We start from the raw sequence: 25,903 nt of genomic DNA, 5'->3' as shown, positions 1-25,903 counted from the left end.
CTTTCCAACATAAGCAATCAGAACTAAGCTTAATAAAAACGAGTAATTAAATTATATTACAAGTTTTTAAGCATTAACAAGTTTAACAATTTACAACAAAAGAGATCTAGGAGGAAACTAAAACTGATCAACTCCTAGCCAAAAGAGAAACCACACAACAGAAACAAAAGATATAGACCACAAAAGATAGGTGAAGCCATATACCCTTAGACTTCACCCCAAAAGGGCGACCACCGAGTAGTTGCCTACTCATACCCGCCACTCTCGGCAGGTGTGAAGTAGCCAAACACCACCTCTTTCTCACCTACAAAACCTGTAGAGTAGCTGAGTACGAAGGTACTCGCAAGACTTAATCCATATAGGGTACATATAAATAACATGACTCCAAAGATCATGCATTGAGCCATTAGAAAGAAAAAAAAACCACAAAGTTAAGTATATTAATATGCTTAAGCAACCTAGACACATATGTGTGAGCACATATGCTTAACCAACATACTATATAACCAACAACTTACACATAAATATAAATGGAAACATAGTGAGAAAACAAGTTGAAATGTGCCTTGGTTTTCTTGTGATGAGTGATTGACATTGTCATTTATTTGGTTTGATGATATTCGGTTTTGCATGAGCTTTGATGTGATTTGAATTGTTTTGAGATTTCATTTGAGCATAATGATTATGGACTAATTGGAATTGGAGTTGGAGATATGTGTTTGCTTGTCTTATGGTGTGCAGGTGATGGATGCAACTTAGCGGTCGACGGTGGGATGATCGGGGCTAAGCGGAGTGCTTGGTGCCAGACGATCAAGGAGGCCGAGTGGAGTCAAGGGTGATACTAGCTGAACATGTGGAGGTCAAGCAAAGCATTGAAGGCGGATAGAGACGTCGTGTTGACAAAGTCAAGCGAAGAGGATGCCGGTGCAAATGACAAGGCGGCCCGAGGGATCAGGAGCGGGAAAGACTTGCCGGCAGTCAGGATCACATGACAGAGTACACGCGTCGACATCAAAGTGCTTGCCTAAGGTGTAAGCAAGGCGTTGAGTCACGCTTTGAGAAAACGTGCATGTGGTTTCGTGATTTGACCTCAAAACCGTGGGAGGACTGGAGGAGTATGTGGCACCATCACGTAGCTTGCGTCGAGGCAAAGCTAAGTCGTGAAGGCGCCGCGGCCGTCTGATGAATAGAGAAGAAAATGGACCAAAATACCCTCGGTGGTAAGTAAGAGTGTACTACAAGAGAGGAGTATTTTGGAGAAAAGCTAGGAAATTTAAGGGCCAAGTTTCCTAGGCCTATAAATAGAGGGGTAGGGCTAGAGAGAGCTTTGAAACAGCCACTTGAGCCCCCTTGTGCTATTCATTTGAGAGCCTTAGAGCTAGAGTTTTAGAGGAAAGAAGGATGAGTACTTAGCCTATGTAATAGATGAGAGTTTTAAGAGATAAATCTTTGTAATCCGTCTAAAATAGGGCTGATCTCTTTGAGTAATTAAGTTTATGTTTTTGTATATACTTGAATTCCCCTCCTTCTAGTTTCACTCTATTGGTTTCCTTGCAAGTTTGCAAGTTTTTCGGTTTTCGGTTTTGATTTTCGTTTTGGTTTTTGGGCTGAAATTTCAGCACCTTATGAGATCATTCTTCTTGTTGATAGAGGCATAAAAACTCACATACGAGTATATGCTCATGGGTCTTGAGTACCCTTGCCTTTAGATCATCAACTTGGAGAGGTTCCTTGCCCGAAGATCTTTTCTTTAAGCTGCAGTTTTTCACTTTTGCAGGGTTATTTTTCTTGATGCTAGTGGTTTAAATACTCATATACTCATGTATTTGAGCGGTTCTTGAGTCCCTTTGCCACTAGACTATCATCTTGGAGGATAATCTTGTCCGGTGTCCATCTTCTCTAGTTTCTTTGGAAGTTGCGAGTTTTTGTGCACAAAGACACATGGAATGGTCTTGAATGGAACCTATGGTTCATATTCCATCTGTGGAGTCATGTTGCTATAGAACTAATCTTATTGCTTTGTCTCTCTAATTCTTTTGCTTCCACTTGAGCATTTTGAGGTGTGTTGGGTGAGAAATAGGAAAAGGACATCTATTTTGAAAAAAATTTGTTGAGGCGCCTATTCATCCCATCTAGTCGCTGTTCTCGTTCCTACACATAGCAATACATCAATAGCCAACATCAACATTTCTCAACAGACCATCCATATTATCATCCCACACTCGTAACTCTACGATCTATGCGGATGGACAAAAGCATGCTCATGACTGAGAGTATGATAATTTGAATTGTCTTTATACCCTGCAGGGGGTACTCCTTTACCTACACGACTTGAGGACCATATGGCTCACGTGCCCACACAGGCCCATGCAAGGGGTACTCGAGTCAACCTTTCCCAATAAGCCCTAACCGTTTGCTCATGCGCCGATAGGTGTGAGGGTCATCCAGAACTACTCCCAGAGCAAACTGGATACCCCTACAAATCCGCCCGCTCACACCATCGACTCGCACACAAAAAGGCCACAATTACAAAGGTATTCGGCTTGTCGTTTCCATAATACGACATGTAGTAAGCACGAAAAGTGCTAAAGCCAACGACACCGACGGACGGTGCTTAAACGATGCAAAGTGGTCTATGTGCTCGGGCTCTTCTCCCAAACTACCCCGAGAAAACTCCTCCAGGGCAGAAGACACTGTCCACATCTCGTCTCATCCTCGTAACTCACCCAACCAACATCATCAATCTTATCATAGTGAATCGTAATTAAACCTATAGCTCGTGAGCGATGAACACTCCACCACTCGACTTCTACCGGTGACCTATGCGTCTCTAAGCATTTCGAATGACCTTGTAATTAGACATCAACAATGTCACCAAGGTTACAAGGATGTGGATATTCAACAACTCAAGGTAAAGGTAATGCAATCAATATAGGTTCTACCTACATAAACCTGACATTGACTCGCTACACATGCAAACATATATAGAGCATATCTTATCAATTTTAGACTTCACACTTCAATTCAAAGGTTGCAATATGCTTACATGTTTGCCTTACTGCTCTGGTGGTTGCCTGATACTCCCCACACAACACTCACAGAACTCCGTGAGGTTGGTGTCGCCTTCAACCACGATCGCGCCACACTACGGTTCTTCGTTCACTAAAGAAAAATACATACAACATGTATGTGATGAAATGCTATAAAATATGCTTCATAATGCATGAATTTTTTTCCTAACTAGAACAAGTTATAAGAAGACTAAAATTGGTTTCACAATTTTTAGACTTGTAAAAAATTAACAGTGAATTAATGAAGCATCAACTTAATTAATTTATCTTAAAAATTTAATTAATTATTTCATGGCTGGGGATATTTTTAATAGGTGGATTAGGGTATTATGAAACTAACAAAATTAGTTTCATAAGTTTTAGAGCTATGGAGAATTTATTATGAATTTTACAAGTTTCAGCAAACAGTGAACTGCGCTGAAACAGTACTGTCTAAGTTGACCGTGGTCAGGGCGGTCAGACCGCCGGGAGTGGTAGTCAGACTGTGGAAAAATGCGGTCATATCGCCAGTGTGTAGAGAGATTTGGGGTCTAGTGGTCAGATCGGCTCGGGGGGCGGTCCGACTTCTAGAACAGCGGCCAGACCACGACTGGCTTCGGTGGGACCGCGGGAAATCCATGTGCCAGCCCTCATGGCAGCGTACCTAGCGGTCAGACCACGGGTAACCCTGGTCAGATCGCGAGGGGTTCTTTTGCTGAAATTTTTCTAAGTCTCCCCTCATCAACCTCCTTCTATTCTTTTCCTTCTGCAATGTATTTAGGGATTCTCCAAAGCACTCTAAACCATCTCTAAGGTATTTGAAACTTGTTTAACTAGTCTTTGATAGGCAAACACATGTAAGCACATGCGATAACAATTACGCATGCTTAATTACATAATTAGCATTTTTGGGACGTGACATGTTCGCACCACATGCAACTTACTGTGCTCATCTTTACAATTCGAGTAAACTGGTGTTTTAGAGTCCTCTACCACGCGCTAAAACTTTTGATGTTGTCTTTTACTGGTGAAGTCACCCTCCCATTCACGCTCCATTTGCTCCAAGTCGTCTTCATTGTTGCCAACTAAAGTATCCACTCCATCGTTCTCAATAAAAGTATCTTCAAATGCTGACATATTAAAGTCTTCGTTAGCCGTCATATCGTTGCTTATATCTTCTTCGAGTGTTGGTTGCCTTTCACGCCTAACATCTTCAAATTCATCATGCTCAGTCCAACGGGTATATCCAACCTTGAAACCCCTGCGAATCAAGTGTGCACGGCTCTGCTCTATGTTTAAAAATTGCTTCTCGTTCTTGCAGTCGATACATGGATAACATATATAGTGATCGGCACACTTCCTTTTTGTCTTCGTGTACACCACGACAGCCCTCAGAAAAGCCTCAATGCTAGCAATGAACTCTAGCCCCGGATCATTGTACATTTATACCCGATCTATCTACAAATTATTATAATTAAATATATTCAACTTATAATCATTAAATATTTTAAAATCTAGAACAAATTCATTGAATTACCCCGCGTCTTGATCGGTCTCTATTTGAGAGCCCATCTACTTCAGGTACTTGGGCCGGGTCGAGGGACCAGTCTTCCAAAGGCTGCCATATCCGATTGCAACTCGTGGGTGGATGTGTCATCCCTAAAACACAATATTCTATCAATTATGTTAAATTTACTACGTTGATTAATGAACAGAGGAAATTCACTAAATTATTATTTAAATTCAAGACTTTAAAAATAAATGCAATCTACATACTAGAAAATTGGAGCTAGATTTTATAGACATTTGTAAATACCCCCTTGATTTTTTATTCTTTGCAAGGATGCCACTCGAATGATAGTTCTAGTGATATTTTTTGCAATTTTTTAATGGTAATAACGGTTCAGGTAGTGGTAAATTTGTAATTGTCCCTAGATTTTAATGTACACACCCACATCTATTTACATGTGACTTTATCTACTCCTTAAATCATCTACAATGATAAAATTACGATCTTTCTCTAATTTATATCAATATTTGAGCTGTTGCTAATTTGAAAATTCAACACAAAGGAATAACCACCTAAATTCAAATCTAGAGCAATTTAGCAACTAAATTCAACTAAGAATCAAATGTACACTATCTCTATACATCTAACAATGATAAAGTTACAAACTTTTTCTAAATTAGATCTCAATTACATCTCTAAATCTATAACGTGGAACAAGCACCAACCATCAAATCTAGAGCAATCTACCAAGAACATCTATCAAAAAAGAAATATAGATCATCTTACTAACCTTAGAGCACTTGACTGCTCCAAATCTTGAATCCTCTAACTGTAAAGACGGCAAAAATAGCGCTCGACACTGTTTTGGGTGGACTTACGGTGGCTCTGTTCTGGTCACGCTTAGGGGTGGACTTTTATATTGTAGCAACTATCAGTGCCGGTTGGTATATAAAATCGGCACAGATAGTCACTATCAGTACCGATTAGTGGATGGAACCGGCATTAATGTGACTATTAGTGCCAGTTCTTAGCGTCTCAGTCATAGTTTATGCGCGAGAGTTTAAGAACGACACTGATATGTCAACTATGTCCGACCGACACTGATGGGGGCACTACCTATGTGATGTTTTATAGTAGTGAGTACTCATAATTTATTAAAGCTCCTAAAAATATTTATGATCATGGTTGCGAAGAGAACCTAAGATATTTCTTTTGTCATTTAACCCTAATTCTGTAATCATAAAATTTCACTAAACTAAACTATGGTCGAAAGGTTTCATTGAAATCTTCTAATGGACGAGCTAGATATATTAAAAGGCCGGCATGCGACTATTTTGTTATAGCAGGCTTTTTATAGAGATCCGTGTCATAAATTTTCACTAAACCAAACTGTGGTCAAAAGGTTTCATTGAAACCTTCTAATGGACGAGCTAGATAGATTAAAGTGCCGGCATGTGACTATTCTATTATAGCAGCTATTTGTAGAGATACGTGTCTTAAAGCTTGGTTAGTTAATGCCAATCTAGAAACTTGCATGTGGTTCTTTTGTAACTATTTTTTTAATACCACATACTATGTCTTTATGCACAATGTGTTCATTAATTGATAACACTATTATAATTACTATCCATGTTCTTTTTAAGGATTGTTTAGCAAAGCTCCAACTCTAAATATTTTTGGAGCTGATCATTCCTAGCTTTAGAAATTCTTTGAACTGGAGCTATAGATAGATTGAGAGTTTTTTGTTGGGACATTTTCTTTATTTTTTGGACTAAAAATAATTATTTAATCACTTTATTTTATCTTAAACCCTCTAAATCTTGCATAGATCTCAGAGCTAGAGCTCTGCCAAACATAATCTTAGATATCGTTTTAGCTTCTAACATGCGTACTAAAGTGGCAATCAATACTTTCACAGTTAACTTGTCTTAACTATGTTGATTACTCCAATTTTGAATTAGAGCATCTCTATCTAGTTTGTATCTATTATATTTTTCATAGTATAAATACTTACTTCTCAAATAGTTGCTCTATAGCACAATTAAGATTTTAGTTAGTCCACCCATCCATGTTCTCTCTCAACAAATCACCATATACCTTTTGTCTTATATTTATACCTCATATGTTATAGTGTATCAACAAATTAAGAGCTTGCTGACGTGTATTGTTTGAGGTGCTCTTAATAGCACCCAACTCACCAATCCGTTAAGCTCATTTAATCATAATCCAACATCTAAGAGCTTTAATTAAGGACTCTTTTGGAAAATATCACCTAGAAAACATAAACAACATGTGTATGAGAACAAAGAAAAATTTCTAAAATGGCATCTATTTGAGAATAGGATAGAGTATTAGTCAATACAAACACAAAATTATTAAATGTTTTGCAAGACACTGCAAGATGGAGCTAGACTTAAGGCCTATTCGGCAAAGCTCTAGCTCAAAATATTCTTAGGGCTGAGCATTCTTAGCTCTAATAATTTATAAGCTAAAGCCGAAGATACGTTGATGATATCTTGGTAAACTATCTTACTTTCATTTAAGATTAAAAATAGAGATTTAAATCACTTTATTTTAGCACATGAACTCCAGATCTAACGTGGAGCTAGAAGTTAGAGCTCTTCCAAATAAGACCTTATATGCAGAAGTTGCTAGAATCTGACCAAACTTTGGCTCCGCTAGAGCTGACCTTGGACTAGAAGAGAAATAAGTCACATGGGGTTAAATTAAGTAAAAGATAGAATCTAGATCAAATATCCTATATTCTTCTGTAGGCTCTTAGTTTCTCAAAAACTTGAAACTCTTCTTGATTAGATGGAGGCGTGAAGATATGATTCCACCAATCAGGTTCAATTTTTAGTCCTTACAATTTACACACTCAGTGAAAGCACTTGCATGTGCTAATTTAGTGTGTAATGTGTAGATGTGGGTGGACATGTGCATTATTCTTATAATAAAAACAAAACTTGAACGAGAGCTTGGCTAGGGTGTATTTGGTTCTCCGGATGATATTTCATAAAGCTATCGTATAAGCAGGTTGATGTGAAGTAGATTGAGTAAAGTCATATTTATTTAAAAGAAAATTGTTTGATCGGTTATATATGTCTAGACAGGCTGAGCTGAGTTTTTATTTGGTTAACTGAATCTGACGCCACATGAGCAGATGCAAGAGTTGACGTATAAAGACGATTTTGTGATACTAAAAAGTAAGTCTGTCTGCATGAGTAGATGCAGAGCCTACATCCGGGGCAGGCTATGGAGTGAAGCCCGAACTAGGATGAGGTCGTATATTTGCACCTGTCAAGTCATACTGTAACAGTAGATAGAGGCAACCAAATGAGTTTTTTTTTTCCGAGATTCTATGTATTCACTGGGCCAGGATGGGAGAGATCCAAACACACTATAGAAGAACTTCGGTAGTGCTTGGTTGGTTGGATAAAGTTGAATGAGATGAGATTGTCCTAGATGGGATGACCCTAGATGAGATGACCGTGAATAAGGTGGTACAAGTAGGTAGTTTAGTTGGATGTATGAGATTGTATATGAATATGTTTGGTTGGTTGTATGGAATGAGACGACTTGGTACAAGATTCTATTTAGTTAGCTGAATGAGTTGATTTTATATGAGTTGTATATGATGATAAATACATATATAAATAGATTATTATAAATGAACTTATTTTTTCACTATATAACCTAGGGTTGTAAATAATTTTAGAAATTAGCTCATCATATAAGAAGAATATTAGTAATTTTTTTTCTTCAGATTTTTAGGAATTTATTTAAGCACTAATAATGGTTAGAAGTTATAAAGTAGCATTTTTAAAAGAATTTAAATTTAAATTATACATATGCTTTTTAGTTGAATCTAATTAAAATGGGTTACACATGAATTATGAAACGCGTATAAATTTTTTTTATGATTTTTGGAGCAACAGAAAATGACATGTGGTGTTTTCGATTTTGGACGAGTACTGTTTATACGTGAATACTGTTCATACGGATGCGTGGTGCTATCGATTTTGCGGTATCGGTTGGTTCAACATTTATAAAGAATATGCTAAGAATCTATATCAAGTCTTATCCTGAACAATACCTGATTCAAATAATCAAATGCATGTATGAGGCTTCGTCCTGGACCGTCCTGTCCAGACTCGGCTCAGTATAGCTAACCAAACATAGCTTTAATTCCTCCAATATTTGAACAATCATATAACGGCATATTTAATAATAAGAAATAATTACTGTCCCTTATTTCTCTTAGCTCATTTAAAAAATTATGTTACTAATTCTTTATATCTTATAATGCCGAGAGTTATCTTTTATTTCTTTTGCTAGCTTATAAGATTCCTCTATATATTAACGTTATCTTCATCCTATCCACTTTCTTCTCTGTACATATTACAATAATAAGAGTTAACTGCTACTACATCCGTTCTCTAAGCATTCTTTTTTCTGAATAGCCTCTATTAGATTTTAAGTAGGTCAGACATTTTCAGGGATATATGGTTCTCATGCTAGTTTGTTTAAATATTATATTTGGGATTGAAGGGAGTAGTTGGTGGTGTTAGGAGGGATTTTTCAGAGTTAATTTTAGGTGCATTGATTAGAGTATAAGCTGCAATTAGCAAGGATAAAGATGTCATGAAAGAAAGTATTAAGTGACTAATGAGGAAGGCCAAAAGACGAGTAATTCCGAACGGAGGTACTGCGCTATGAACCCACACACATCCCGACCGCGAAACATCCTGCCATTCTCTAACCTTTCCACCTGGAAAGGACGCTGCCCTCACCTTTTTCTCTCTTAAACAACCCATAAAATTATTGCGAAGAGGACCAAATCGCCAAACCAAACCAAAAGCCAAATCCAAAACAAATACCAAGACAGCGAGGAAAGGCAAACAAAAAACAAAACAAAAATCCCCCATCTCTCCCACACAACGAAGCGAGAAAGAAAAATGGAGGCATGACCTCCGCCCTTGTTGATCCACTCGAAACACTCGCGGCCCTGGACTTCTCCTCACCGGCGGGCTCGCCGGGACCCTTGCTCCTCGGTTCCTGCTGCTGCGGCGGCGGCGGCGGCGGCGGCAGAGGGAATTAGGTAAGGGAAGGGAAGGCGACGTAGAGTGAGCGGCAGCGGCGATGCCGTCGCACGCGGATCTGGACCGGCAGATCTCGCAGCTGCGGGAGTGCAAGTTTCTGGCGGAGGCGGATGTGAAGGCGCTCTGCGAGCAGGCAAAGGCGATCCTCATGGAGGAGTGGAACGTGCAGCCCGTGCGCTGCCCCGTCACCGTCTGCGGCGACATCCACGGCCAGTTCTACGACCTCATCGAGCTCTTCCGCATCGGCGGCGACACCCCCGACACGAACTACCTCTTCATGGGCGACTACGTCGGTCAGTCCCCGCCCCCTCTGCCCTCCCGCGACGCGTGTTTGGTTTTCGGTCGATCTGTAGATTTGGCGAGCTGGCTCGATCTGGTTCGCTGGAGAGTGTTAGTGCTGAATTCGCTAGATCCTGCTCAGGAACTGAGATGCTGATGAGCAGGTTTTGGGGGTTGGCGCCGGTATGGTGGGCTTGCTGATGCTAAATAGACTGTTCATGCCCATCATGGCTTTTGTACTATTGCTTCATAGATCGCAAGAGTTGTTTCACGATGGTATTATGTTCTGGGTTAGGTATCTGCTGACTGAGAAACTTTTGCGAATTATGTGCTGATGTTTAACATTTATTTTTTCCCTATGGAAATGAATATATTTGCTTGGAGCCTTCAAGTGTTTTTCCCGTATAGCCATAGTGGGCTTATAGAATGTTTCTGGTTACCGTGTTTTAAAATGTTCATAGGTTTGCCCGGAATAGCTTATTCTCTACTGCTAGACCAACACATAAGGATACTGTCTTTATTCTTGTCTGCTTGGTTTTACTACCGTATTGGTTACACTGATCCTATACGAAAAGCATCATTGAAATTGATGACGTGTCTAAAATCCATGCATCTACAACATATGCTTCTGATGTCTGAAATTTGTGCGCACTTTGGATGGCACCACAGTTTTACACAAACTGGATTCCATTCAATTAAACTCTCTTGGAAATTTGGATGTGTTGCTTCCTAGTACTGTATTATTTATTAGACATGTGGCAGGAAATGCTACGTTTTTTGGGTTAAGGGGCCTACTTTTCTTTCTATCTATACTTTCCATTTCTTATTTGCTTTGGATTGTTTTATTTGCTTATATTATAGTTGAATTGACTACGGGTATTTGCTGCAGACCGTGGCTACTACTCAGTGGAGACTGTGACATTGTTAGTGGCTCTAAAAGTACGTTATAGAGACAGAATCACAATATTGAGAGGAAATCATGAGAGCAGACAAATAACTCAAGTGTGAGCTCCTATTCCTCTAACTGAACTCTACAGCACTAGGCAATTACTAATTTTAGCATAGGACTTTTATATTGTAATTACTGCAAACATGTGGGCATTATTGAGTAAATTTCCCTTAAATGATTAAGCTGGGTTGTTTCCTGGACAGTGAGTCCATACTAATTTTTGGTACAAAATTCACTTAAAAGTTTCTGCTGCTAGAGAATTAGGGAAAATTGCTATCTTTGTCTCCCGGCTGTATTATTAATTCTTTGCAATACTGAGGTCATTAAATCATTTTGGCCTTCTTTACTTTATTTACTTGGCTAGCGCCTTCATTCAAGATGCTTATCTAAAACAGACTGCATTTCTTTACTTCCATGTTCAAGGGCAGCAGGATGCTTGCAGTGTTGACCTAGCATAATACTTGGACTTCACCTAATCGCTGCAAAATTGAAGGATTTTTTTTAAAAAAAATTTCCACAAAAGTTATTCATTTGATTGTTGCATTGTTGTCTTGGACTCCATCTCAATGGCTTAAGCATATTTGGCTTTTGTGGTGGTACAAAGGGGCTTAGGTTTACAAGATGGGCCTAAAAAGCTCCACATATTTAACCTAGCTTTTGCTTCATAAAACTCATGGGATTATGCTAAAGCCACAGAAGCTTCTTATTATTTCTCTCTCTATTGATAATTGGATGCTAATGAAACTTGAAATCTGTCTCTATCCGCATTTCAAATCTGAGCGGATGTTGATTGAGGTAGAATAATCCTCTAGACTAGATTCGAATGTGGAGAACTGACATGGATATAGATTTCCTGAATCTGCGGATGCAGATTCACTGGTTTCCTAACTGTAGGATATTTGTGCTTTATACTTTATGGGACCCCTAAACTCTCAACAACACCCCAAAGAAAGTTAGGGGGAACCTCCCGTATTTACATTCTTGTCTGACCTTCCTGCGTAATCCCTGTTTCCATGCTTGTCAGTCCTTCATCTTCAGACCATTATCTTAGGGCACTGCCCCAGAAAAAAAGGATGCCATGGGTGTTCATTGTGATCAAAATGCTTCTTGGTCTCCTACATTGTGCTTTTCCCTGTTCATAACTTTTAGCTACTTTGGAGTGATTCTACCACTGGTTCAGCTATATTGAAAGAAATGCGGATCAAATTGTAGATTTTGATTTTAGAGTTTCAACAACAATATTGACCGAGTGATATTTCGGTTGATTTATTTAGCAATTTGCTGATTTTTTATACAATGACCAATGATTCGTCTAGCTTTTTGTAGCATGCGATTGTCTCAAAACATCCTATAGACTCAACCTAGCTTCTCCGCTCAATGTGAGGAGGGAGGTCATTAGTACAGGATCGGGGGATTATCATGTATTAGGGTTATGCAGAATTGCATGTGTAATGAAGTAATGAACCAATCAGGCATTGACGTGCTCCCCACTCCTGAAGCCACCATTACATCAATATCTGAACTCTGATGCCGATGGAATTCTGAGGTTGGCTTCAAATAACTAGAGTTCAGTCTGCTTTAGATGCTGAACAGTGAACACAATGTTCACCCTCCCTCCCTTTCCTCTTTTTGTAGCTGGTCTGAACTTAGAATTTCATGGGAAACGGAAGTCCAAAACCGTTTTGTTTGGCTGAATTGACTAACTGAAATATCATAAACTGGTCCATGCTATTTTGGAAATTTGGGTTTCATCCTTTTGTCTTATCCTGGGTTGCGCTTGATCTAAACATCAATTGTCAAGTGACAACACAATTCTGCCATGAAGTGTACATTGGCTCAGCTGTTTTGTTGCACCAGTTTACTTTGTGAAATGCAACTACATAAACACACCCAAAGTGCTTGGGTGTTCTTTACATGAAGTGTTTGGCTACAGGTATGGCTTCTATGATGAATGCTTGCGGAAGTACGGAAATGCAAATGTATGGAAGTACTTCACGGACTTGTTTGATTATTTGCCTCTCACAGCTCTTATAGAAAACCAGGTTTGTTCTTTGGTTATATTATTGGTATATGAACTTATAATTCAGTTTCGTGTATACCTGACAGAAGCGGAAAACTCCATTTTGTAGATCTTTTGCCTACATGGTGGTCTCTCTCCATCTCTGGATACATTGGATAATATCCGTTCTCTTGATCGCATACAAGAGGTTGGCAACAATTTTTCCATGATCTCTGTGAAGTGTTAGCTAATGGCTAATGCCTAATTGTGGATAATTTTACACCTCAAGTATTTGAACTTGTAGAATTCCATGAACACCTTCCTTGTGAATTGGGGTTAAGGATCCTGTTTTCTTTTTGAGATATCTTGATAATAGAACAAGATGCGTTTGGTCACCCAAGTCTGTGTAGAAGTAACAGATCTGGCCCTCAAGACTTAGATAGTTCCATTTAACATTTTAAATTTATCTGTAAGATGGGTTAGTAAGGAAGAATAGTGCATGCAGAATATCTGATGATCTGAACCAGCTGGCTGTTCTTTATTTCCGAGTAAGGAGTGCTGGTCAGCATATATTCCTGAGATTATGGCATCAGATGACCCTGGAAACTGTCGTTAGCTATTAATAACCAAATTTTATGCATATTCTGTGCTGTGATCGTTGTGCATTTTATTCTTTTGGTTAAATTATTATATTGCTATTTGTCATCAGTTTAATTATTTAGTTTTGACTAATTAATAATGACATAGCATAGATTGAATCACTGATGCATACTGGTCTGATGAGCAATTTTTCTACAGTTATAATTATTTAAATTCCAAGCATTTCATTTGTTTTCTTTCCATGTTGATAGTGCCGGCATGGAACTGTTGCAATCATACGATAAATGTTCACTGATATACAATAAGTATTCTGAGCAAATATTAATATATACGATATACGAGGGTTGGCCTATCAAGTTGCAATAATGTGGTTTTCTGATGTATAGTTCAAAGTTTTACCAACTGCAATTAATATTATTGGAAGAACTGTAGAAAATGAGAAGATCTAGAATCCGGTATTATTTGCTCACCTGGTTGCAGCTTTGTAGTTTTCTAGTCTACAATCGGATGAAATTCTGTAAGGCAAAATAGAATCTCATTGACTCCAATTTTCTGTCTCTGCATGACTTTTTTACTTCCTAGTTCAGTTGCAGTGAGAAAGAGACTTAATATAAAAATCTACAATATTTTAGCTATTCAATTTCTTGACACAGATTGTTGTTCTTAAATGATCTAGAATTGACCCCTCAATTGGGCTTTAGGGTATAAATGTCATTGCTCTTGTATAGAAGTGGTTTACTGTTTTACGCAAATTTTGTTTACTCATGATTAATATTTTTGCTCTGTTCTCTAAAATGATTGTAGGTCCCGCATGAAGGACCAATGTGTGATCTTTTGTGGTCTGACCCGGATGACAGATGTGGGTGGGGAATTTCACCAAGAGGGGCAGGATACACATTTGGACAAGATATCGCACAGCAATTCAACCATACAAACGGACTTAGTCTTATTTCAAGGGCCCATCAACTTGTAATGGAAGGGTTCAATTGGTGCCAGGTTAGTATCCAGTGTGTTCGATTTTAACCATCGAAATCGTTTTCATTTGGAGTTCTGTTCACCAAATTTTTTTGGCATTCTTTTTTGTAGAACAAAACCATTTTTGCAAATATTTCCGGGGCTCCTGAAGTCCTAATTATTGATAAGAATTTCTGTTGCTATACATAAGGAATACTCACTGAGTTCTCCCTCCGTTTGTAAATTTAAGACATCTTGGACATTGACACGACCTACATTATGCAACTTTGACCTTTATGTTTAAATTGATAATGATAGTAAAAAATTGTAAAAATATTATCATGAAATTATTTTTCACCATAAATCCAACAATACCAATTTCACATGACAAATTTCAAATAGTTCAGTTTAAATTAGTGGTCAAAATTATAGAGGTTTGACTGCACATTTTCTAAAACGGAGGAAGCAATCTTCCTGTCCAAAAAAAAGGATGGAGGAAGTAAGCATTTATTACGAGACAATACCTGAATTACTTTGTTACATAAGATCTATATCTTACTAAATTCTCTAAGTCAACTGTTAAGAAATGATGACACTGTTTCCAACATATAAAATAAATAATGATTTATCCATATATTAGATAATGTGTAACTTCAAAGGAAGAAAAGAGATTAGGTACAGTGCAGCAACTCCACGGGTCTTTGGCATGCTTTTGATAACGAAAGGCTGATGATATCATAAAAGGGTAAAATTGCTGATTATCTGGATGAATTGTTAACAATCACTCACGTGAGCATCACACAATTCTCTAAAAAGAGCATGAAGTTGTTTCATTGGGTGTTTCTTGATCCCAGGGAGGCAGAAATCATCGATGCATTCGTTTTTTCTCATATATTTTATGTACATGTGAATCATGCATTTTCTCCTTCAATCATGCATATGAGCACCAAATTGGAACATTTTCCCACAGGAATCTTGAATTATTTGCTTTGCCTTGTGTTGATTGTGTGATGCAGGATAAGAACGTTGTCACAGTGTTCAGTGCGCCAAACTACTGTTACCGTTGTGGTAACATGGCTGCAATTCTCGAAATTGGAGAGAATATGGATCAGAACTTCCTCCAGTTTGATCCAGCACCACGGCAAATCGAGCCAGACACAACACGCAAGACCCCGGACTACTTTTTGTAATTGTCGTGTCGACTCCTTTTAACTTACTGCTGTTGATGCTCCTCTCCTCTGCCGCAGCGCCTGGTGTCTGTAGATCTGTCCTTAGAAGATGTGTTTCCTTTAGCCGCTTTGTACCCCCGCTCATTCTTTCGTGTGGAGATTTTGTTGCTGCTTCTCAGAACTTCATAGAGCATGTTAAAAGTACATGGCATTTTGATTTTTTTGTTGTACCTCCATTTTATATTTTTCTGAGACAAAAGAGAAAAGAAGCTGCAATAGAATTGTCTTGTATTTTTTTTTTCCGTCTCCAGAAGATGCAGGGGCCTGGACTCATGGACCTGATGTTCCCGTTGGCTTTGTGGTGCATTGTGTCTAAATTGGCCCGGTGGGATTTGTGAGTGATAGTGATGTTTGACTCGGATCTGAAGCTACATGGTCGAGGGCAGCTAAGTTTATGTTTGACTCGGATCTGAAGCTCTATGGTCGAGGGTTCTATATGGTACAATTTATTGTTGTCTTTTGCTTATAAAAAGCTATAAGTTGAAATAAATAGATTGATTTATTACTGATAGCTAAAAAGTTGATTTTTGATAAAATCAACTAAAATATAATAAGCTGACTTGTGATGAAATAAATTAAAAGCTGATAAGTTAATTGAGTGGCTTTTTTAAAAAACTGGTGTGCTGAGAATTTAAAATTTTCTTATAAAAACTAATAGCTTTTGTCATAAGATATAAGTAGTTTTTAGTAAAAACTTATAAGTTTCAGTAATGCTAAATAGGGCTTACAACTTCACCTCAACGTTGAATGTTGTTCAGTGATTAAGATGTTTTTATATGTGAACTTTTTTGTGGACGTTTGTACACTGCAAATTGTTGCAATGTTGTAGTTTCCAAGAGAACCACATAATATCCAGTCAACTCAGTCACCACTATCCACCTCCACCATGTTTTCTTTAATAGCGCCGCTGGTTTCATAGGAAGAGCCTGGAAAATTCAGAGGCGCTGCACCGAGTCCTAATCAAACATTCCTTTCACGAGCTGCTGCTGTGTTGCGGTGGGCGCGAGGCAAGCCTTAGGCGGACACAGGTCAAAAATACACGCAAGAAAGCGCGTAGAGTGGAATAATTCCAACTTCAATGATGTGGAATAATTCCAACTTCAATGATGTTGTGAGTGAATTGTACACTCATCACAAGTTGACAGCACAACTAACAACTGAAGAAATGAACTTTTTTCCAACGTGTCTGCTGTATTAAGCACAAGTGGTTTCAATCATAGTGCACTCGCACAAAAATTTGCGTGACTAGATGTTTCAACAATAATATATCTTACCTCCACGAATTTTAAGCGTCACACTTGTTTAATGGCTGCATATGCCACTATATTCAAACCTTATCTTCATAGAAGCCAGTCTTCTTTCTAAACGATCTTCCCAAGAGTCCATCTCTTCCTGGTATGCATTGCCAGTTGGATCATATAATGGCGAACATATCCCATCATTTCAAAGATAAACTCTGATCTGCATCCGCTTCTTCTCACTTCCATTCGTCTGCTTTTGAACACTTGACTAACGGCTATGCCATGGATACATGCTCAGCCTATATTTTTCTCCTCACTTTGATTCATCTGCTTTCGCGTATCTCAGGGCATGATTTCCTCTCGGCAGGCTCGTCCCTCTCCGTAGAGCACAGCTCCGATATGCTCCACTCGCCAGACGGCACTTTCACCTGTGGCTTCTACAGCATCTCCCCCAATGCCTCCACCTTCTCCATTTGGTTCTCCAACTCATCTGAAAGAACCTTCGTCTGGAGCGCGAACCCTCTCCATCCTGTGTATACCTGGGGATCCAAAGTCAAGTTAGACGTTGATGGGAGCATGGTTTTAAAAGATTACAATGGCCAGATTGTCTGGACCAACAATGTGAGTGTTTCTGATGCCGTACATGTTCAAGCTCAGCTCTTAGACAATGGAAACCTCATTGTGAAGGGCAAAGGCGCCACCATTCTGTGGCAAAGCTTTTCTTCTCCTACTGATACCTTGTTGCCCACTCAGAGCATTACTGCTCCGACAAAGCTGGTATCTACTAACAGGTTACTTGTTCCTGGCCACTACAGCTTCCATTTTGATGATCAATACCTGCTTTCACTGTTCAATGATGAGAAGGATATTTCTTTTATCTACTGGCCAAATCCAAGTAGGACTATCTGGGAAAAGCTTAGAATACCATTCAATAGCACCACAACTGGGGCTCTTGATAGCTGGGGGCATTTCCTTGGAAGTGATAATGCAACCTTCACAGCTGCTGATTGGGGTCCAGGGATCATGAGGAGGCTAACATTGGATTATGACGGTAACCTCAGATTATACAGTCTGAATAAGGCAGGAGGAACATGGTCAGTCACATGGATGGCATTTCCACAGCTCTGCAAAGTACGTGGCTTGTGTGGCAGGAATGGAATATGCGTATATACGCCTGTGCCTGCCTGCGCGTGTGCCCCTGGTTTTGAAGTCATCGACCCAAGTGACCGGAGCAAAGGCTGCAGACGAAAGATCAACATCAGCTGTGACGCGCAGGAAGTGAAATTTGCTAAGCTAACCCACACTGATTTCTCTGGGTATGATATGAGTGTCCATCGTTTCGTTTCTCTTGACTTTTGCAAGAACATATGCTTGAGTGACTGCAAGTGTAAGGGCTTCGCATACTGGGAAGGACTTGGTGATTGCTATCCAAAGTCTGTGCTTCTTGGTGGTGTAACCCTGCATAGACTTGGTAGTACTGGTACCATGTACATCAAGATTCATAAGGGAGTAGAAGTGCCCGAGTCCTCAATTCCCCAGTCACAACCTTTCGGCCCAAAATATGGCCCCAACTGCAGGTCAACAAACAAATACTTCATATCAGATTTCTTGGATATGCTTAAGAGTGATCAGGATGAATCGAAGTATTTGTACTTCTATGGATTTTTATCAGCAGTTTTTCTGGCAGAGGTAATGTTTATTGTACTAGGAGGGTTTATTTTGAGGAGAGAGCGCAGGGAACTGAGAGGAGTATGGCCAGCTGAGGCTGGATATGAAATGATCACTAACCATTTTCGCAGATACTCCTACAGAGAGTTGGTGACAGCTACTAGAAAGTTTAAGGATGAGCTTGGAAAGGGAGCATCAGGCATCGTATACAAAGGAGTCCTGAAAGACAATAGAGCAGTAGCTGTGAAAAAGTTAAAAGACATAAACTCTGGTGAAGAAGAATTTCAACATGAACTGAGTGTGATTAGCAGGATTTACCATATGAATCTAGTGAGAGTTTGGGGATTCTGTTCTGATGGTCCACACCGGATATTGGTATCAGAATATGTTCAGAATGGTTCATTGGATAAAATCTTATTTGGTGCTGAAGGTTCAGAAAACTTACTTGAATGGAAGCAAAGATTTAATATTGCCCTAGGAGTGGCTAGAGGATTGGCGTATCTTCATCATGAGTGCTTAGAGTGGGTCATCCACTGCGACGTGAAGCCTGAAAATATACTGCTGGATGAGAACTTGGCGCCAAAGATCGCTGACTTTGGCCTTGCAAAGCTCCTGAACAGACGTGGATCCAATTTAAATGTTTCACGGATACAAGGAACTAGAGGCTATTTAGCGCCTGAATGGGTTTCCAGTCTCCCGATAACAACAAATGTTGATGTATACAGCTTCGGAGTGGTGCTTCTGGAACTACTAAAGGGAGCCCGTGTTTCGGACATGGGAAATAATGAGGATGAGGATGTGGAGATGGTCCTCAGAAGGATGGTCAGGATGCTCAAAGAGAAGCTGAAGTTGGATGCCACTGAGCAATCTTGGTTTGCCGACTTCATTGATGCTAGATTGAATGGCCAATTCAACAAGTTGCAAGCAAGAACATTGATGAAGTTGGCTGTTTCGTGCCTGGAGGAAGATAGGGGCAGAAGACCTACCATGGAAGATGTGTCGCAGATGCTGGTTTCAGTTGATGAAGTCAGTAGCGCAACTGTAATGGGAGGAGCTGCTTAAAGCCTGCATAAATATGTCTATATCTACTACGGCAATGCAGATAGTATATCGATACAAATACAATCAGCAACATTTCAGCAATGTCCATGCTCTTGTGTTGTAATTCTGCGCACTATAGCAGGAAAAAATCTGCTCCGGCATTAGCATAACCTATGCTCATGGATGTGCAGTGTACTTTGTAGAAGCCATTGTATTGTTACTCAAATACAATCTAACGATGAATTATTTAACCAGAGTGCAGATAGGAGTCATACCATGCTTATTCCAGTTGTGGGTCTAATGCAAATATCAACCTTTCTACATATTACTAGCTGAAAGTTGGAATAAGTAAGCCAATCCATACAAAACTAAAAAGGTCAAAAGATTGCCTAGAAAAGATGGTAACATTGCATCCAGTAGTGTTAAATGAGCTAACATCACAACTGATAGGCTGTATTTTGCATAGATTGGAAGCTTCAAGCATCAGATCCAAAGATGTAAGAACCCAGAACAGGTCCGTCGTCCTAGTCAATCCAAGGGCTCTAGTGTGTAGGAATAATCCTTGTGCGCCAATTTAGCATTTGCTTTCCTTAGGTGATTAGCTAGAATTAGCAACAGCTGATTGTGTGGCTGTCAATCTTGACGCCTAATTGTAGGCCTTTATTAAGTTTCCTTGTAAACTCTTACTTAAGCAATGGAATAGCACCAGAAAATGGCAGCCAATTCTGCAGCACCAAACAAGATCGTGTTCCAGCGTGTACGCGTGAGTTGTGTGTGTGTTGGCCGTGGTCCTCTCCGACGACGTGTGCGTCGTCTCTCCGGCGAGGTTCCAACAAGTGGTATCAGAGCAAGGTTGCGAGCCTAGGCGATGGCTGGTGACGGGAAGGGCGATGGCAAGTCCGGCGCCAAGGGCGACAAGGCCGAAGCCTCCGGCGAGGGCGTAGTGATCCAGCGGGTGATTCGTGAGGTGGGAGGCGGGACTAGCTACCCCGTCCTCACCAAGGCCAATTACTCTGATTGGGCGCTCTTGATGAAGGTGAAGCTCAAGGCCCGGGCGCTGTGGAACGTCATCGAGAAAGGCGGCGCCGATGCGCAAGAGGAGATGATGGCGCTCGACGCCTTGTGCGGCGCGGTGCCACCGGAGATGGTGCCGACGCTCGCCAAGAAGGAGACGGCAAAGGAAGCCTGGGACGCGATCGCGACCATGAGGGTCGGGGACGACCGCGTGAAGAAGGCGACGGCGCAGCAGCTGCGCCGAAAATTCGACCTCGCCACGTTCAACGACGGTGAGACCGTCGAAGATTTTGGGCTGCGCCTGGAAGGCATGGCGGCGCATCTCATCACGCTAAGTGAGGAAGTGAAGGACGCGGACATCGTCGCGAAGATGCTTCGCAGCGTGCCGCCTCGCTTCAAGCAGATCGCGATCGCCATCAAGACGCTGCTGGACGTGTCGACGATGACGGTCGCCGAGCTGACGGGCCTGCTCAAGGAGGCGGAGGAGTCATTCGAGGAAGTGCCGGCGTCCCTGCAGCATGAGGGCAAGCTGTACCTCACGGAGGAGGAGTGGGACGCGCGGCGGAAAAGGCGCGAGGCAGAGTACGGCGGCGGCGCGAGCAGTGGCTCGGCGCGTCGCGGCGGTGGCGGCGGCAGACGCGGGCGCGGCCGTGGGCGCGCTGGTGGCTCGTCGAATGGGCCGGCAAATTCGAACAAGCCCAAGGGCGACGAGTGCCATCGATGCGGCAAGACGGGCCATTGGGCCCGGGATTGCCGGTCGAAACCCAAGAGGGAGCAGGCCCATGCGGTCCAAGATGAGGAGGAGGCCTCACTCTGTTTTGCGAGCTGCTCCACCATTCTTCCCTCACCAGCGCCGCCGCAATCATCAGCGACCCAGCCGACGCCACCGGCGGTCGCGTCGCTCGCCGGGGCCGATTCAGCGCCGCTGGGAGCACTGCATCACCATGGAGATGGCGGATCTGGGCAGACGCCGCCTGTGGCCCAGATCGAGATCCGCGAAGAGAAGGTCTTCGCGCAGCTCGGAGAAGAAGAGGAGCGGGAGGCGGAAACGTGGGTCCTGGACTCCGGGGCAACCAACCATATGTCCGGGTCCAGGGCCGCCTTCTCGAAGCTGGATCCGGAGGTGCGCGGCACCGTGCGCTTCGGTGATGACTCGATGGCGCGGATCGAGGGGCGGGGCACCATCGTCTTCGAGTGCAAGAACGGCGAGCTCCGGTCGTTTGCCGGGGTCTACTTCATTCCCCGGCTGACGACGAACATCGTGAGCCTGGGCCAGCTCGACGAGGTCCGCTTCAAGATCGAGATCGACGCCGGTGTGATGAGGATTCGGGAGCCCGACGGTCAGCTGCTGGCTAGGGTGACGCGCGAGGCGAATCGCCTGTACCTGCTCTGAATCAGGATAGCACAGCCGATGTGCTTGGCGGCGCGCGGGCGCGGCGACGAGGAGGCGTGGCGCTGGCACGAGCGTTTCGGCCATGTCAACATGGCGGCGCTCCGGAAGCTGGCTCGGGAGGAGCTGGTGCGCGGCTTGCCGGAAATTGGGAAGATGGACCAGCTGTGCGAGGCCTGCCTGGCGGGGAAGCAGAGGCGCACCCCATTTCTGGCAAAAGCAGAGTACCGCGCAAGAAGGCGGCTGGAGCTCGTGCACGGTGATCTGTGCGGGCCGATCACGCCGGTGACCCCAAGCGGCAACAAGTACTTCTTGTTGCTCGTCGACGACCTCAACCGTTTCATGTGGGTAGCCGCGATTCCTTCAAAGGATCGTGCCGCGGCTGCCATCAAGGAGCTCCAAGCTCGGGCAGAGGGACAATCCGGCTTGAAGCTGGGAGGGCTCCGGACTAATCGTGGTGGTGAATTCACCTCGATCGAGTTCGCGGAGTACTGCGCGGGAGAAGGGATACATCGCCAACACACTGCGCCATACAGCCCACAACAGAACGGAGTGGTCGAGCGGCGGAACGGGACAGTGGTGGCGACGGCGAGGAGCATGCTCAAGGCGAAAGGGCTGCCGGGGTGGTTCTGGGGCGAGGCCGTGACCACCGCGGTGTACATCCTCAACCGATGCCCGACGAAGAGCGTGGATGACATGACGCCGTTCGAGGCATGGCATGGGAAGAAGCCGGCAGTGCACCACCTGAGGACATTCGGCTGCATCGTCTACGTCCGGAACACGTCGCCGCACTTGAAGAAGTTGGAGAATCGTGGTCGCAAGATGATCTTCATCGGCTACGAGCGCGGCTCCAAGGCGTACCGCGCGTACGACCCCGTCACGAAGCGCGTCCACGTGACGCGCGACGTGGTGTTCGACGAGGGAGCCCAGTGGGACTGGGGCTCGGATGAGGTCGGCGGCGAGACGATTGGCGACAACGACGTGTTCACGGTGGAGTACTCCATCTCCACCCAGGGACCTCTAGTGGCCGAGGGTATCGAGGAGGTACCTGGAGCTGCGGCCGAGGAAGGCGAGCTGACGCCGCCAGCATCGCCTCATGCCGGCGGAGGCGCGATACCAGCAGGACACGGCGAGGTGGAGTTCTCCTCACCACCGAGTGAGGCCAACGAGCTGCTGGACGGCGACCACGACGACGACGCCCCACTACGGTTCCGGAGGATCGACAACATCATCGGCCCGGCCTCGCCGCTCGGCTTCGCGCCGCGGGCGCTGGTCGCGGAGGAGCTCAACGCCGTGAGCTCTGACGAACCTGCGTCGTTCGCAGAGGCGGAGCGCAGCCCCAGCTGGAGGAAGGCGATGATGGAGGAGATGGAGTCCATCGAGGACAACAAGACCTGGGCGCTCGCGGACCTCCCGCCGGGTCGGCGCGCGATCGGCCTGAAATGGGTCTTCAAGGTGAAGCGCGACGAGCACGGGGCGGTGTCCAAGCACAAGGAGCGCCTCGTGGTGAAGGGGTACGCGCAGCGGCAAGGCATCGACTACGACGAAGTGTTCGCGCCGGTGGCGCGGCTCGACTCGGTGCGCCTGCTCATCGCCCTCGCGGCGCACGAGGGGTGGGAGGTGCACCATATGGACGTCAAATCGGCGTTCCTGAACGGCGACCTAGAGGAAGAGGTCTACGTCGAGCAGCCGGCCGGGTTCGTGGTCGCCGGCAAGGAGCACAAGGTGCTCAAGCTGCAGAAGGCCCTGTACGGGTTGCATCAAGCACCGCGCGCGTGGAATGCGAAGCTGGACGACACGCTGCTGTCTTTCAGTTTCAGGAGGAACCCGTCGGAACACGCCATTTACCTCATGCAGAACGACGGCAAGCAGCTGGTGATCGGGGTCTATGTCGACGACCTTGTGATCACCGGCTCGAACAGCGGCGACATCAAGTCATTCAAGGAGCAGATGGCGGCCGCGTTCAAGATGAGTGACCTCGGCCTGCTTCACTACTACCTCGGCATTGAGGTGAAGCAGGGCGCGAGGGGGATCTCGCTGAGCCAGGGCGCCTACGCTGGCAAGATCCTGGAGAAGAGCGGCATGGCAGGGTGCAATCCCAGTCACGTGCCCATGGAACCGCGCTTGAAGTTGAGCAAGCTCAGCACAGAGCCGCCAGTCGATGCGACGGTGTACAGGAGCATCGTCGGGAGCTTAAGGTACTTGGTCAATACCCGCCCTGATTTGGCATTTGCGGTTGGGTATGTGAGCCGGTTCCTGGAAGATCCACGCGAGGATCACCTCGCAGCTGTGAAGCGCATCTTGCGCTATGTGGCCGGGACCCAAGGATGGGGTCTCTGGTTCAGCAGGAGGGAGAAGGAGAAGCCTTATCTGACAGGTTTCAGCGACAGTGATTTCGCCGGGGATGTTGATGCGAGCAAAAGCACAACCGGCGTGATGTTCTTCCTCAGCGGCAGTCCGATCACCTGGCAATCCATGAAGCAGAAGGTGGTGGCAAAATCCAGCTGTGAGGCAGAGTATATAGCAGCTGCTAACGCTGCTAGTCAAGCATTGTGGCTCGCTCGTGTGTTGTCTGAGATGCAGGGAACAACAACAAGAGCGCCAATGCTGAGGGTGGACAACAAGTCTGCCATTGCTTTGATCAAGAATCCAGTTCTCCATGGACAGAGTAAACACATTCGAGTGAAATATCACTTCGTCCGGGAGACTGCAGAGGAAGGTCTGATCAATGTGGAGTTCATCAGAAGCGAAGATCAACTGAGCGACATTCTGACGAAAGCGCTTGGAAAGACCAAGTTTCATGAGCTACGCGAGAAGATCGGCCTCATCAACATCAACGGTGAGCACAAGGCTTAGGAGGAGATTGTAGGAATAATCCTTGTGCGCCAATTTAGCATTTGCTTTCCTTAGGTGATTAGCTAGAATTAGCAACAGCTGATTGTGTGGCTGTCAATCTTGACGCCTAATTGTAGGCCTTTATTAAGTTTCCTTGTAAACTCTTATTTAAGCAATGGAATAGCACCAGAAAATGGCAGCCAATTCTGCAGCACCAAACAAGATCGTGTTCCAGCGTGTACGCGTGAGTTGTGTGTGTGTTGGCCGTGGTCCTCTCCGACGACGTGCGCGTCGTCTCTCTGGCGAGGTTCCAACATAGTGCTCATGAGATTGATGCGCCGGCTATGATGTGTTTAAGAATCCCCTAACATTTTTTTTTTGAGGAAAATTGGCAGAAGCGCTGCCTTTCAATTAGAAGAAAGAAAGAAGCCATGAACAATGGGCTTTGCAATACATCAGCCGTAGGTTATTATTAGAATCCCCTAACATTTGATTACAGGTATAGTCGGTGATCGAAAACTCACTCGAGAGTCCAAGAACCGCCAGGATTCCATCGAGGAAACCGGAAGCATGGCCATGAGGCTATTTGCTGAACTCGCCGGGATTGGAACAGTAATCAGGAAGTCTCTGGGGTGCGAGTGAGAGGGGGGGATTAGGCGTTAAAGGCTCTGGTTCGAGGCCCCGCGTGCGGTGCGGTCCATCCGCGGCGGCGCGCCGTGAGGTGAGGAGCAGCGGGCAGCGGCTCCTGTGTCCGGCCGCCCTCGTCGTGCGCCGGCGTGCAAGCGGCGGTGGGAGCGGGCGGGCCGGTGACTTGGTGATCGAGGCTCGCATCGCCTGCGGGCAGCGATGGGCCGTGGAAGCAGTGCGGATGGGCCTCGGGCGTGGTAATCTGGGCCTAAACCGGCGTGCGGCTAGCCGCTGCATGGTCGTCGTCGTGCTCCCTCCCATTCGCAAGAGCATGCCGTTGTCGCGCCAAAACACATCCATCCATTACACCGAAAATTCCTTCTCCAAATGCCCGCGAGTCCGTGACACGTTATTG

The 25,903-nt window shown here is 43.9% G+C and overlaps 3 protein-coding genes across 3 annotated transcripts; all 3 read left to right on the top strand.

Annotated features, from left to right (window-relative positions):
- The first annotated feature begins 9,288 nt into the window (after positions 1–9,288).
- LOC133883541 (serine/threonine-protein phosphatase PP2A-1 catalytic subunit-like) lies at positions 9,289–15,912 on the top strand. The gene is made up of 6 exons (XM_062322892.1): positions 9,289–9,955; positions 10,831–10,945; positions 12,824–12,932; positions 13,020–13,097; positions 14,294–14,485; positions 15,460–15,912. Exons 1-6 carry the CDS (start codon positions 9,703–9,705, stop codon positions 15,631–15,633), a joined length of 921 nt encoding a protein of 306 aa, XP_062178876.1. The 5' UTR covers positions 9,289–9,702; the 3' UTR covers positions 15,634–15,912.
- Positions 15,913–16,751: 839 nt separating this feature from the next.
- On the top strand, positions 16,752–19,876 carry LOC133883540 (putative receptor protein kinase ZmPK1). Its single transcript, XM_062322891.1, has one exon. The coding sequence runs from the start codon at positions 17,196–17,198 to the stop codon at positions 19,641–19,643; it is 2,448 nt and encodes an 815-aa protein (XP_062178875.1). The 5' UTR covers positions 16,752–17,195; the 3' UTR covers positions 19,644–19,876.
- A 614-nt stretch (positions 19,877–20,490) lies between these two features.
- LOC133930085 (uncharacterized) lies at positions 20,491–22,029 on the top strand. Its single transcript, XM_062376790.1, has one exon. It carries the CDS (start codon positions 20,491–20,493, stop codon positions 22,027–22,029), a length of 1,539 nt encoding a protein of 512 aa, XP_062232774.1.
- Positions 22,030–25,903: the final 3,874 nt, after the last annotated feature.

The sequence above is a fragment of the Phragmites australis genome, chromosome 10 (genome assembly GCF_958298935.1).
Source record: "Phragmites australis chromosome 10, lpPhrAust1.1, whole genome shotgun sequence".
Lineage (NCBI taxonomy): Eukaryota > Viridiplantae > Streptophyta > Magnoliopsida > Poales > Poaceae > Phragmites > Phragmites australis.
This window is presented reverse-complemented; position numbering and strand designations above follow the sequence as displayed.